Source organism: Labeo rohita, chromosome 8, assembly GCF_022985175.1.
Source record: "Labeo rohita strain BAU-BD-2019 chromosome 8, IGBB_LRoh.1.0, whole genome shotgun sequence".
In the NCBI taxonomy this organism is placed as follows: Eukaryota; Metazoa; Chordata; class Actinopteri; order Cypriniformes; family Cyprinidae; genus Labeo; species Labeo rohita.
In genome coordinates this window covers 23,124,407-23,139,827 of record NC_066876.1, presented here as the reverse complement: position 1 = coordinate 23,139,827, position 15,421 = coordinate 23,124,407, and the positions used below count along the sequence as shown (strand labels likewise).

The following is a 15,421-nucleotide window of genomic DNA, read 5'->3' as shown; positions in this document are numbered from 1 at the left end:
GATATCAAGGATACAAATATGTAGTCGTCCATGTATCTCTTTTTGAGATTTTCCACGATGGCATCTTCGGTGATTTTGGAGAGAAGCACCATGTCATCAACACCGCTCTGCTTGACATTCTGGCTCTGCCAGTGATACTTACTGCCCTAAAAGACAGAGAGAGAATAGAGTCACAACTCGTAGGAGTTTTACAACAAAGATTAGAGTTTAGTTTGAGGAAACAAACAGCTGTTATAGTCCTTATATAGCAACTGACTTATTTTACTCATAAATCCTAAATTACTATTTCTAAATACCTACAGAAAATTCTTGAGGGAGCACATAACTTCATTCTAACTAAAAAAATTAATAGGTCAACAGGAAGGAGTTTATGAGTCAGACAAGCTTATACGGCACCTTCATGTTGAGATCAATTTACAAAAAAGTGCAAGTCTAATATGGGATGACATCCACAAGTGATTTTACTCAATAAACATATTGATAATATATATAGGGCTGGATTTTATCCATCATGAATTGACTAAATTAAACCCAGGCTGACTTTTGAAGAGGCTTTTTTTATTTCAATGTATCCCAATGCACTATTGACATTAAATGACTGTAAACCCAACAGGAAATAAGAGCTTTGTTTAAAAATGGAATGCTTTCTGATTACATAGGCAGTATGACACAGTTTTACTTCTAAATATATGTCCCATACAAAGAGCAAAGGAACAAGTTACTTAACACTCACACTGCACTGATATTCAAGCGAGTGAAAGACGCTGGCTTTGGAAAACTTACAGTCATGGTCCAAACAGACTTATGGCATCAAGTTCCTCTTTCAATCTTCCCTGTTGCTGACGTATTTACCACTATTTCTAACCACTGGTGATTGCAGATAGAGAAGGAGAGAAGCTAAAAGCTGAACTGAGATGTGCATCTACAGTATGTACGTACAGTATAAATGGAGGTAACTTGTTTTAACACTAGAGCTACTGGAATTCTATAACTACTAGAAAGGCCATAGCGATCATTCTGACCGTTAATAATACATTCGAATCTTCAGCTGATGTTTTAAAATAAAGCTTTTATGTCTGTCGTCATATTTTATGAATTGTGTAAGAGCTACTAGACCTCTCCCGAATTAATAACAGCAGTTGTCAAATTGGAGGCTTTTTTTTACAAGCGAGAATTATAGCTTAGGAATAGAATATAGGGAAAAGGGAAAAGGGAAAAAGGGAAAAGGGAAAAACTGTCTGAAAAAAAGAATGGCCAATTTGAATGGCCGCTTTGGCCATTCAAGGAAGAACTCTTTTTTTTTTTTGTAATTTTAATAAAATAACAACGTTAGTATGAAATATACACATATTTAAGAAAAGTCAAGGAATTATAGTTATGTGGGTTTTGTTTCTACAAATTTATGACATTGCAAAATTTTAAAAACGATCAAAATGACTGCCTCAGTAGTTCTAGTGTTAAAAGGAAATACGATCTTCACAAATACAAAGTTAAAAACACGTTTCTAAAAATGATGCCGTGTTGTGCACCAGTGCAATAAAAGAGAACGTGTTAAAAACTTAAAAGACGTTCGGCATTACATAGTTAAATCTTTACAAGATGACTTTTGAAGTACAACATGTAGAGGTCTTTCCTCCTACATAAGTCAATACAAAGTGCAATGGAAGGTGTATGCAAATCTCACAACGTTACAAATAGCGGACATGTCTGTTTAAATGGGGATTGGGACTCTGTTGAAGTTTAGGTAAGGGTGAGCTAAATTAGTCAATGTTGGTTGTTTTTTGGTTGTAATGTAGGTTCTCTAATTACCTTACACTGGAATCGGTCAAATCTGAATAACTAGGTGATTGAACTAAGGTGGCTGTCTATGGGTATTAGGACAGGAAACCACAGAGAGTTTCCAAGCAACTTGCAGCAGATGTAAGGAAGTTATAGACCAGCTGTGTGCCTGTGTCACATTCTGATATCACAAACTACTGACAATAAAAGGTTGCGGCTTTCTTAGCAAAATCACCTCTATAGAGAATACTGCTGTCTGCTTATATTTGCATATATGAGATGCACAAGTGAACACATTTTCATCAAAAGACTTTCCTGATACACAAAGCACTTTCAAGTTACATTTGAAGAGGCTGAAGCTAAATCAAGCATGCCACAGTCTCAAAGTGTTGAAATATCTACGCTTCGATACTCATTTTTGCTTTTAAATTTGAGGTAAGCCAGATGTTTTTTTCTAAATAAGCCCTTAAGACTTCTTTCTCTTTTGATGTGTTGCACTATTAAGAAGCTGTGAACCTTTTGCTGGGTTTGTGGTCTGAATTCCTAGCCTTCGTTTCAACCACAGTTCATACATTACACATGGAGCGTGGTCACGATACCTGTCTGAGCTACAACAGACATATAGTCTACTGATGAGATGTATAGATAAGATTATGAACTGATAAACCTCTATTTGATTTACACTTGATTTTGTAACGATTTCTGAATCATTCAGAAAAATAAAGATACTGAAAGACCTGAAGTCCTCTTATGAAATAAGGGAAGAGGAAATGATAAGCAATTCACCACCTGACGAGCAAGACATGAATGAATCAGCCATAATGATTCGCTGACGTCTGTGCTGACGTAATGGTCTAATATGATAGAAAGCCTAGATGGAGGATGATTACAAATAAGTCTGTTTCCTTACTACATAGTGAGCCATGCCAAATGAGTATTATACTCACTGTATTTATAAACCAGTAGGAAAAGTATTCTGAAATGGATGAATGTATGTTCAGATTATATTGATTCTCAGACATTCATACTATATACAGTAGTACATACTTTTTTAAAGGTCACAAGGAAAACAAGAAATGCCTACTCAGGAGATTGTGGTTTGGATACAGCTGGCAGAAATTTAGCAATGCTTGCAAAGAAAACGTCAGGTTAAATGCACATCTTCCTCTCTGTTGGTTCTCAAATACATGGATACATTTGATGAGGACAAATCTTACTTAAAGTATAGTCCAAGCCTGTATTACTGTATGGAACACGAAAGGATATATTTAAAAATAAAAAGTTTCAGTGTTTTTTTTTTTGTCCATAAAATGAAAGCCAGTGGGGTTTGAGGTTGTTTCATAACGTACTGACTTTCATTACAAAGTCAGAAACAGTTTAAATATTATTTCAAATAACTGTTTTGTCAGGATGTAACAATGCATCCTGAGCTAGTTGAAAATTGTATAAGTATGTGAAGATTCAAATTAGTTGAGCTATTAAATGAATCGCAATACATTGGGGTAGGAGTTTATGTGAATGTATCTCTGAGGGAAGCTGACTATCTTTAGAATAGTTTAGATGGTATTTTCTTTTCATTTTGACTCTATATAATGAATATTTAAGTCATTTCATAAGTGCAGTGCTGTTTTGTTTACAGCGTTTTGTCGCTGCTGTTCCATAAGTGCCACCTGCTGGCAGAGAGGGAATCTGCATTCTAATTTAGCATGTCACTTGTTTCGTTTTGAGGTTTTATGTAGTATAGTTTCACAAATCTAAAGTCAGACCATTCTGTGTTTGCTTCAAATGAAACCTGCACAATTTAGATTAAAAACTGCTCATGCTGAAAGTATGCAGCATCTTTGTTTGGATCAGTCAAGCGGCTCAATAGTGCCATTGATAAAATTTCAATTTCAAGCTATGTTTTACATACACTGTAAAAAACAATTTGTTGAGTCAACTTGAAATAATTTGTAACCTGGCTGCCTTAAAATTTTAAGTTCAGTCAGCTCAAAAAAGTTTATTCAACTTGAAATGTTAAATTATACTAAGTGACAACTTAGATATTTGAGTTGAATCAACTTCAAATTTTAAGGCAGCTGGGTTACTTACCCATCTATTAAGTTTAGCAAACACAAATATCTAAGTTGTTACTTAATACAACTTAACATTTCAAGTTGAATAAACTTATTTTAGTTGACTGAACTTAAAATTTTAAGGCAGCAGGGTAACAAATTACTTTAAGCTGACTCAACAAATTGTTTTTTTATTTTTTACAGTGTACATGTACGAAATTTGGAAAACACATGTAACACACTGATACCTACAAAAAAAGTCCCCTGGTACGAAGTCCGAAACCCAACAGGAAGTTATTTTGAATTTTCTCAGCAAGTTTTGTGTCGTTTTTGCCATTTTCAGGCATTGTATTTAAACAAACTCCTCCTAGAGATTTTAACAGATCAACACCAAATTTGTTCAGTCTAATCTAAAGCCCTTTGTGATGTTAAATTAAGAAGATCTTGAGTTTTTGTTTGAAGGACGTATCCGTGGCGGCCTGGCAAATTTCAGTGTTTTGCCATGAAACAGGAAGTTGTTGTAATTCAGGCATACAATGTACAATCTGCCACAAACTTCAAATGTTTGATATGAGTCCTGCCCTGAACACATGCCCATGACCATATTCAGTTATAGCCATAGCACCACCTGCTGGCAACAGGAAGTTGCATGTTTTACACTGTAACAGACTCCCAGACAAAAGTTAATGTTTCACCATGGGAATAGAAGGTGTTGTAGCTCAGCCATACAATGTCCAATCTGTCCTAAACTTCACACATTCGATAAGAGTCCTGGGCTGAACACATCCAAGGCCCTGTTTACACCTGGTATTAACGTGCTTTAAACTGATCCGATCACAAGTAGACAATGCTAAGTACAGGTGTAAATGGAGTGTAAAACGTTTTGAGCTTGTCCACTTTTGACCACATCCAGAGGTAGTCAAATTAGATTGGATTGCTTTCGTGGTGTAGACACGCATGTGGTCGAAAGCGTTCAAACAGCGGCTAAAGACCGCCTTCTCTTTGCATAATTAGCACCACGGGGGTGATCTTGTCAAAAGTGTTCGAAAGTGGACAGAAGAGACGGATTAAAATGCCAGGTGTAAACAGGTATGTGTCTCCATTGTCCACTTGTCTGATCTGATCGACCAAAACGCATCTTAATACTAAGTGTAAACTGGGCCTAAAGGCCAATATTCTGTTATAATCATAGCACCACCTGCTGGCAACAGGATATGTCATGCTTTACACTAACTCAAATATACCATGTGCAATCTGCACTAATCTGCCAATATCCAGTTACAGTCATAGCGCCACCAGCTGGTAGCAGAAAGTTTGGCACATATAAATGACGTTGACATATTCCTCCTATGTTTACCACTTTAAATGCATATTGCCCACTGTTTTCTCTTTTCCTAAAGCCACCGGGTGGAGGTGAGCCTGGGTGTGAGAGCCCTTTCCACACTGCTTGCAGGTTTAATTTTATTTGCAGTTTGTTTTAAAATTTAAATTTAGTTTTGTTCTTTTACATTTTTCAATTTCACAAAAAAATGTGCAGAAAAATCGTAAGAAAAAAGAAATGTTAAATCAGTATTGTGAATCATATCGCATCGTGAGTTGAGTGAATCATTACATTCCTACTATTTTGAAATGACATCACTAATGTTGAATAACATTCAACATTTTATGAATGACATGACTAGAACTAGATGGTAATAGCCAGTAATGGAAAATGCTGGACAAGTGGAAACCGGCTACTGATCTGGCCAACGCAGAAGTTCATTCAGAAGTGAAAGATTTTAAAATAGCTGATGTGCTTATATTAAAAGAATAGATAAAAATTTGTTTTTGTCCATGTAGTGGACAAAGGATTTTGGGTTGTTTTGGAGCAAAAACAGTTAAAACTTTCTTTAAATGCCTTCTTTTGTGTTTCATGTTGGGAACAACATGAAAGTGAATAAACAATGACAGAATTTCCATTTTTATCCCTAAAATAATGTGATTACTGTAAACTTATGCGTCCATCGGCTGACCCGTGATCCCAACTTGTACGACTTTCTTTCTGGAACACAAAAGATATTTAAAGAAAAGGTATTTAAAGAACGTTTACGCTGTTTTTGACCATACAATCACAATCAGTAAGGTCCAACAACCTCAAACCTCTTTGATTTCCATTATATGGATAAAAACTAATTTTCCTCAGTTGGTAGGCCAAATGTGCTGGATCTTTTTAGTATATGCAAACTGAGAAAGACACAAGCTTCAGAAAGCTGTACAAGTGGTGAGGAAGTACCGACAAGAACCGCAAGTCCCCTGTGACATACTTCCCCACTCCCCTCTACCTCTGGGTGCTGTTGCGAAAAATCCTTTGTAAACCTCTCGCCACATAAAGTCAAATGCCTACTTCCTACAGAAGCACCACCCGAGCCTCAAACTGCTCTTAGCTACCTAGCCTGAGCAGCACCTCAGGAAACAGTGAACATTTTACCGGTTTGACAGCACCAGTTTTTGATGGAGTGCAATTAGCTAATAGACAGAAATAAAAGTCACAGGCGCTTGTGGTGAATTAAACCATGACTAATGTCAGAGGCTAATCAGTTTCCATTTAAGGAGATGTTTGAGTTCACTACAAACCTTGTGTCTTTGCGTGTTGCTATTCTATAAACTTCCTTATTAGACAGTTTCACACATCCTATTAGAGCCCCGTTAGGCATTTTGACTGAACTGAGTATAATGAAAAACACATAACCATATATACACTTATTTACAGGCATATTCTGGAATAAAATGACTTTATGTTAATCAACAAGGGGTCTTTTAGCAGCAACAAGTAGGTGTACAGTTTACAGTCAGATTAGGTGTGACTCAATGTGTCATAAAAGTTCAAATAACATCTAGTTGCAATAACACTGAGCACTTTACCATTATGCCGGTGCTGTTGGTTTCTCCTCGTTTGTGGTTTTTCCTTCGTTAAGCGTGACAGTCCAAATGTTTCTCAACACCCTGCCATGACCAGCAGACTGTACAGCACAAGAGCAAAAGTTTTGTGAAGGGAAGCAGTCTGTGACAAGCACTGAGTACAGATCACTTCCTCAAACTACCACAACCCTTAGGTGAGACAAGAAAAAGTTGCATGCTCTCTCGCCACAGGCTGTACTCACACATATACGCCTACAAACCCAGAGTACCTACAACTGATCGAACTCACCTTGATCATGATCATACAAAACCAATCATGTGTCAGCCGGGTCAGCCGTTACACTTAGGTGTGTGACACAGGATGCAGCCCCTCCTGTTGACTGGATGTCAACAAACTGCAAGAGATGCAGAAATGATACCGTCATCCTGTAAAACTGAACACACCCTTACTCACGTTTGAACTTCTTCATTCTGAATACAAAAACAGACCTTAACTCACACAGGCTAAAAATGGCAAATAATGCTGACCTTTAGAACTCATACACATAGGGCCCCAAAATACAATTTTAGTTTATTGTTAGCCTACCAATATTGTCGTCCTCTAAAGACATTTGTCCAGGGGCCTCATTCTGCATCCCTGCAGCAGAAATAGCACATAATGTTAATTTATAAACGCTTTTAGTAATGTACATGTAATATGCACGTACAAGCATCTGCTGTAACCACTAGATCTTGAACATCAATATGCAGGAAGTTTATTTTTATATTCAACATAGCAATAACGTACAGTGCAGATGGACGTACAGTGTAAACACACACATATGACAAAGAAACAAGCCTACAAGTCTAAGGTTTATATGACAGACATATGACAGTGTGTAAAAACTGTAATCTCTCACAAAGTCTGGATATAAAACACATAAAACGATACATTGGATAATATTTGTACACAATGCATCTTTTATTCAGCGTTTCAAATTCATTTCAACTGGTCTACATACAATTACGGACATAAACTACATCACAAGCACATAATGGTACAGCATGTAACTGAGTAGCATGTGAAAATCAACATTAAACAAGTCCAAATAAACAAGTGTGACTGCATTTCCAAAGTGAATCTACAGTTATTGCAAAATGTAAAGATAAAAAAGCTTACCATCAAAAGCAAAACAGCAATTTTCATCCTTCACATAATAATTGTACCAAAGAAACGATTACAAAGTTAGTGTCTCTGCAGAGAGACTTGAACAATAATTCTAGTTTTCATAGAATCTTGCTTACATATATATTTTTTTCCTTAGCAAATGTATTACCTTTAGCAAAACAATCCCTACAATACAAAAATAACATGAATCTTGAGATAACTGACAAATAAGGACATAGCACCATACTGTAGCACCACAGATTAGCCACCAGTTCTTGAATGGAGGCCAACTCTTCAAGATCTGCTCTTCAAATCAAACATTCGACGTGCGCTGCCAAGACCCAGGACGGGGAGAAGGTCTGTTTTGGCTCTCTAACTGACACTGACACTAGACTGACACTAATTTGAGCTAAATGTTGATATTTGGGATAGAAATGGGTTGTAGGTTCTGAAAGGGAATCCAATCAATATGTTATGAAAACTGTAAAAGTTAAAAACAATTTTGTCATTTAATCACCATTGTGCTGTTCCAAACCCTTTTGTGAGGAACAGACCCAAATAAAATTTGCAAAAACTATTACTTCCACCTTAATTCTTCCACTTTACTCTCAAAATGCATATTCAGATGCCATTCTGGATTGTCACCACAAACAATGACTTATATTTTGGTATTTTACCCATACAAAGCAATTTGAATATAACTGTAGCACTTTTATGGTGCTTTTTAAGATCATTAACCACTTTGACTGTATTGAATAACGCAGCTTGGACATTGAATATCATTTTGTGTTCCACAGAACAGGGCAAGTAGATATATGAGAGCATGAATATTTGGGGTCCTAACATAATAAAATGAAGCAGAAACAACCCAGAAGCAACCAGAAGGTTACTCGGGTCACAATTCTGCATTGTCACCACATTTGTTGCATGCAGACTTGCGGTGCGTTAGAAGTACAGTACGTTATCTTAAGTAAAAAAAAAAAAGTGTCTGAGAATATGACCATCACATGGTTCAACAACAGCTTCCATTGGCCTCATTAACTACAATTACGTTGTGCACGGAAGCTAAACTGAGCTTGCCTCTCGTTTCCCTCTATTTGCTAAACGGTTCATTGTTCATCCAGGTTTGAATATCTTATGATTAATTAGTGTAAGCATTATGGAACCGGATGGCAAGAAAACGGCACAGCACCTGCAAATAGCCACAAGGCCGTCAGATTTAAAGATACAGTATCTCAGCACCAACCACACCGAATGAGAGCTTATGATATCTGAGTGATCTGGACTGTCTCTAAAGGGCAGTTCACACGGACAGCGATTAAATTCTTCAATGTCAACAGGCATGTAAATGTTCCTACTCAACTGCAGCATTCATCTGTATTATGAAGCATTAAAGGGATAGTTTACCCCAAAATGAAAATTCGGTCATTAATTACTCACCCTCATGTCGTTCCAAACTCCTAAGCCCTTTCATCTTCAGAGCACAAATTTAGATATTTTTTGGAAGGTTTCTGACCCTGCATAGACAACAATGCAAATGAAACATTCAAGGCCCAAAAAGACAGTAAGGACCTTGTTAAAATAGTTGACGTCAGTGTTTCAACAGTAATTTTATAAAGCGACGAGAAGCTGAGAAAAAAATTGTTGAATAAAGTAGTTATTGTGGTTTTCTTTGCACACAAAAAGTATTGTCACATGGACTGTTTTAACAATGTCCTTACGACCTTTCTGGGCCTTGAACGTGTTAGTTGCGTTGCTGTCTATGCAGGGTCAGAAAGCTCTCAGATTTCATCAAAAATATCTTAATTTGTGTTACAAAGAAGAATAAAGGACAACACATTCTCACTTCCAACTCGTAATATATTGACGCTTGGACAGGACCCATTGGTGTCAATTTTTGACGGACAGGGAACCGACATGTAGTGTCCTCCATTGATTTAAATAAGAAACCTTTGGCGTCAATATGCTGTTGCGAAAGGCACTGGGAATTTTATCGCCATGATTAAATTACATATTGGGTAATAATTTTGCCATTCTTTCATAATGTTGCCGTGTGATTTTTTTTCCAGTGTAAACAGTCAAAACAATTATTTTTACACAATATTACACAATTTACACATTTATGAGCATGTAACCTAACTCCTGCCCCTAAACCTAACCATTTGTCAATATAAAACAGGATATAACAGGCAGATACAACTACAGTCACCATTAATTTAAGATCTATTAATATCCCGTCTTCCAAGGCAAAAAGATTGATTTCTGAGAGGAACAGACGCAATCGGCGTCTCTATGCGCCGTACATAGTCAGTACATTTACTCGCCTGTTGCGTGTCTTATATTGTTCGGAAGTGGGTAGGTTTAGGGTAGGGGTGGGGTTAGGTGCTCCAAAATGAAAATATCTATAAAAGTATAAATTTATATAAAATGTCTTTTGCAAATGCATGCAACGCAAACAACTAGAAGCAATGGAGGACCCTGTATGTCCAAAAGTGATGCCCTGAGCATCAAAAAATGACGCCAAGAGGTCCTGACCAAGCGTCAGTATGTCACGAGTTGAGAGTGAGAGCATATTGGTTTGGAACAACATGAGGGTGAGTAATTAATGACAAAATTTTCATTTTTGAGTGAACTATCCCTTTAAGGTGCGGTCACATTAGTGAATTTTTGGCGAAATTTTCTTTGCATAGGGTCCATTGCTTAGCATAGTGTAGCAATATACAAAGCACAGCTCACATACAAGTTATGCTAAAAACATACAGTTTTCTGGTGCTCAACATAGCGATTTCGCAACTTGCTGTATTCGTGGCAAAACCTGTAGGGGAAATTTCTCCCTTAAGTAAAAATCCCATTGAAATGACTAGACTTCAGCGTGAAAACTCTTGGAACAGCGGTAAATATGACCACACCGTTGCTCATGTTGTTTTAAATGGGCAACTCTTAGTAAAAATATTTAACTGTTGGTTAGTTTGTAAACTGCTCCAAGTCCCTTAAAGGGATAGTTCACCAAAAAATGAATACAAATACAAAAATTACTCACTGTCATGTTGTTCTTAACCATTATGACTGATTTTCCTTGAAGAATGTGCTTTATTGTATGGACATACAAAGTCATACAGGTTTGTAACCCCTAGTAAAAAAGTAATAATTTTAAAATGCATTTGTTTTATACTAAGTATAGTTCAAGTTAATTTAATGACATATCGCTCGAGACTTACCGATATAATATTGGTCTCTAAACGCAAGATATTTGAAGTGTACCTAAAGTACACTTGCAATAGTTCCACTTTAGCACAATCAGATATACTTAAGCATATCTTTAGTTGGACTTCAGCACTACTTCTGCACAATTAAAGTGCATTAAGTATAAAATTAGTTGGTTCAATTTAGCAGACTGTAAAATATACTAGTTTAGTATACTAAAAGTACAATTGCAGGGTATTTTATTAAGTACATAATATGTAAATGTATTTGTAGTATACTTGAGCATGAAAATAAATGTATTTTAAATACATTTTAGTGTATTTATTTTTCACTAGTAAAGGATTTTCCTTTTTGGGTAAACTATCCCTTTAAAGATGCACTCAATAATGTTTTTCCAAAGTTAAATTTTATACACAAGCAATGTAAAGTCCTTTTCAAAAATATTTTTAACATCCCAGACTAACAAGAGTTGTTTTATTTTTCGTTTATTTTTCATCTCATATTGAGATCACACAACCAGCTCAACTTTACTAATTTTAACTCACTAACCTGGTTGTTTTTTGACACTCGTGGGTTAAATTATTAATGAATGTGAGCAGTGCTTTTCTAAAATGAAATTGGTAACTAAAAACAACTGTGCATGATGATTCATCCAAAACACTAGGTGTCAGTAACGTCCAACACGACCAGCGCTACACACGCAAAAAAATTACTGAGTGCACCTTTGAGACTAAAGACTAGTCTATAAATGCTTCCTATATCACATTACAATATTAGACGACTATTATTCACTGAGATTTAGCAGTACAGCTGTGACAGTTCACGCAAACACTTCTCTGTATGACAGTGATGGGCGAAAGCACCACATGGAAGAGCAAAAGAAACACTGACAGATGTGTTTTGGGCAGACTGGTATTCACAGCAGCAATGCCAAAGCAGCTGGTCGGAGGAAGAGAAAGAGAGCAGCACAGACTTTCTCTCTCTTTCTTTTTACGTCTCTCTCTCTCACGCGCTCTCATTTCTTCCACGCTTTCTCTCACAATGATGTCAGTCTGCCAGTGGTTAACAGCGCTCCTCCAGCGGAATGCTGAGCATGGGCGGTTTTGGCCATGCAAGACGGGAAGGCGGAGAGCGAAGAAAATGAGGGCAAGAGAGAGAGAGACATCGAGAGTGAGAGAGAGAGAGAGAGGGAGGTCAGTGTCCTTGGCAGGTTTTGCAGCACATCTGTCTGAAGTATGCACGGCTGCAAAATTTGAACCTGAGCACCAGGGGGCAGTATGCCACTGTGTTCACATCTTTACACTCTGCGGGAGACAAAAAAAGTGCAGTCAGTCACATGCACCCTATAGAGAAATGCAATTTGCATCTTAAAAAGTGTTCCAGTGTTATCGTGCATGTAACAAATCCTACAGGGAACTAATGTGATGCTAACTTTCAGGTTGGCCTACAAAAAGTACTCCTATATGGATAAGTATACAATAATGTAGCACTCTATAATTTATGTATGTTAGTACTGCAACCCAATACTGTCATAAAATTGCGTTAGCAGGCACTAAAGCTAAAAGAGCAATGAACTGTGGGCCAAAAATCTTTAGTATGCTATTCAACATGTTATGATTTGGAACACACTAATTATAATATTATACAGGACCAATATTCAGCTAACTGGGATGCAAAGTGTATCTGCTTGCCCTTTGACCTCTCACCTTCAGGGTTGTCTGTAGGGCCACTGCTGTCACACTTGCTCTTGCACTGCTGCATAGTGGCAGGACGATGTGTCTCAGGGCACTCATTGGATGGCTGGCCAGTGTGTGATAGGCACTGCACTAAACGAATCTCCTGACCCATACCGCACCTAGCCGAGCACTGAAACACACACACACACAGACACACACGCCAAACAGGACAGAAACACACACACACACACATACAAAAAAGGTTTTTTATGGAACCTCACATACCTGGATTTTTGGATATTTTAGTCTAATTCATGTCTTTTTTATAATGTCTGACATCATTTAGCACATTTAATGGAAAAAATGAGAACACTGGGTGAATTAATTAGTGATTATGATTCTGTAAATAAACATCAGTGCTTGTATATAAACCAATTAAACTAATTCAAAACAGGGTTTGGATATGGGTTCATTTACAACGAAAACATTATTTTTAGGGACATCTGGATTTAGCTGCCCTTAAAACATATTAATATAACAAAATTAAACATGTATAAGATTGGATCTATTCGTTTCATTTTCCCATTAACTCTTTTTTTATTTAATAAATAAAATAGTTAATAAACATTAGTAGTGATCAAATAGATAATTTAATGAATTAAAAAAAATATTATATATATAATATTTCCTTGCGCACTAAACAATTTTGATGTTTTAAAAATATTTTTTTTGCTGCCATTCACAGCTATTCAAAGCATAATCTAAGTTCGCTTACACATCAAACACTTCTATTTAAAGTGCTTGTGATGAAATCATAAGGTGTGACAATTTCACAGTTTTAAATACATGAGATCTCACCTCTCCCCAGGATCCTGTAACCCACTGTGGTGGTGGACATCGTTGTATGTTGCAGCGCACCCTGGTGGTCGGACGGCTTTGTTTCGGGCACTCTGACTCCGGCAACGTTTCACCGTTCTCGCCACTTCTGCACAAAATGACGCGGTACCTGTAACCAGGACCACAGCTAGGAGTACACTGCAAAAGACACATGACAACAGATTAATAGAGGAGCCATCTATTTTTTTCTTTAAAGGATTAGTTCACTTCCAGAATAAAAAATTCCTGATAGTTTACTCACTCCTATGTCATCCAAGATTCATGCCTTTCTTTCTTCAGTCGAAAAAAAATTGAGGTTTTTGAGGAAAACATTCCAGGATTTTTCTGTGTAGTGGACTTCAATGGGGATCAGCTGGTTGAAGGTCCGAATTGCAGTTTCAGTGCAGCTTCAAAGGGCTCCCAGCGGAGGAATAAGTGTCTTGTTTAACGAATTTATCGGTCATTTAGTAAAAAATTTAAAATGTATATACTTTTTAACCAAAAAATGCTCATCTTGCACTAACTCTGCAATGTGCATTTGTCCTCCAACTTCAAAATCGTCCGATGTTGTTGTTTTACCATTTTTTTGTAAAGGCCGTTTGACTTTCTTTGCACGTTTGCTTTGTAAGCACTAGGTTGGTACTTCCACCTGTCATGCTTGACCTTATTCCAACATGACTACAGTGCCTTGCAAAAGTATTCATACCCCTTCATTTTTTTTATGTTTTCTTATGTTAAACTTCATTAAATTACTTTTTTTCACATCAGTTTACACCCCATACACCATAATGAGAAAGCACAAAACAGGTTTGTACCACTTTGCAAATTTATTAGAAATAAAATACTGAAATGATTCCATTGCATAAGTATTTACACCCTTTTCTGGGACACCTGAAAGTTAAACAGTAATTTAAAGCAGCTTAACACAAGGCTGCAATATAACAAAATGTGAAAAAAATGAAGGGGTATGAATACTTTTGCAAGGCACTGTACGTAATGTGTAAAGACGAGCATTTGTGGTTAAAAAGTATATAAATTTGTATATTTTTAAGAAAATGACTGATTGTTTTGCTAGATAAGACCCTTTTTCCTTGACCGGGATCGTGTAGAGCCCCTTTAAGCTGCATTGAAAATGCATTTTGGACCTTCAACCCGTTGATCCCTTTGAAGTCCACTATATGGAGAAAACTCCTGGAATGTTTTCCTCAAAAACCTTAATTTCTTTTCGACTGAAGAAAGAAAGACATGAACATTCTGTAAGTGAACTAATCATTTAAAATTGGTCATAACAGAGACTAAGTTTATGCAGCTGGACCCAGATGTTCCTCTACCTCAGACCAGTCCAGGGCATGCCATTCTGGTGGACAGGTGTGGTTGTTGCAGGGCTCAGTGATAGAAGGCCGTGGTGGGGTGCAGGCCGTGTCATCAAGGACTTTCTCCTCTGTAACCGAGATCTTTCTCTTACACAGCACTTCCCGAGTACGCACTCCTCCGTTACAGCTTCGACTGCAATCTGACCAATCTCCAGTCCACCACCTGACACGCACACAGATACCAGAGGATATCAGGCACTGATGACATGTTGCATCACGTTGATCAGAAATACCAAAGACGTTATGTGAAGTCTTGCGCACGTACAGTACAAAAGTCTAAAAAATACATAAATAAACTTTTCAAAAAAATGTTCAATGGAAAAAGAATACAAAAAATATAAATATATGTGTGGTACAGTGATTTAGATACTATAGTCAGTTGCACTGACTGGCTAATCAGTCCTTCGATGATGT

The 15,421-nt window shown here is 37.0% G+C and overlaps 2 protein-coding genes across 3 annotated transcripts in view; both read right to left on the bottom strand.

Annotated features, from left to right (window-relative positions):
* The window catches only part of myo1f (myosin IF), a 28,053-nt gene extending 20,920 nt beyond the window's left edge, over window positions 1–7,133 (bottom strand). The window contains exons 1-3 of one of the 2 annotated variants that reach the window (XM_051117435.1): window positions 7,021–7,133; window positions 6,735–6,832; window positions 15–146 (exon numbers count right to left, since the gene is read on the bottom strand). In XM_051117435.1, the coding sequence (XP_050973392.1) occupies window positions 15–146; window positions 6,735–6,737 (135 nt within the window). In that variant the 5' untranslated portion in view covers window positions 6,738–6,832; window positions 7,021–7,133. Of the gene's footprint in view, window positions 1–14; window positions 147–6,734; window positions 6,898–7,020 lie in introns of those variants that run through there. The other variant, XM_051117434.1, reaches the window with a different exon arrangement.
* A 357-nt stretch (window positions 7,134–7,490) lies between these two features.
* adamts10 (ADAM metallopeptidase with thrombospondin type 1 motif, 10) overlaps window positions 7,491–15,421 on the bottom strand; it is a 70,502-nt gene continuing 62,571 nt past the window's right edge. Inside the window, exons 22-25 of the mRNA XM_051117836.1 lie at window positions 14,966–15,170; window positions 13,617–13,793; window positions 12,789–12,948; window positions 7,491–12,386 (exon numbers count right to left, since the gene is read on the bottom strand). Of these exons, the coding sequence (XP_050973793.1) occupies window positions 12,277–12,386; window positions 12,789–12,948; window positions 13,617–13,793; window positions 14,966–15,170 (652 nt within the window). The 3' untranslated portion in view covers window positions 7,491–12,276. The remainder of the gene's footprint in view (window positions 12,387–12,788; window positions 12,949–13,616; window positions 13,794–14,965; window positions 15,171–15,421) is intronic.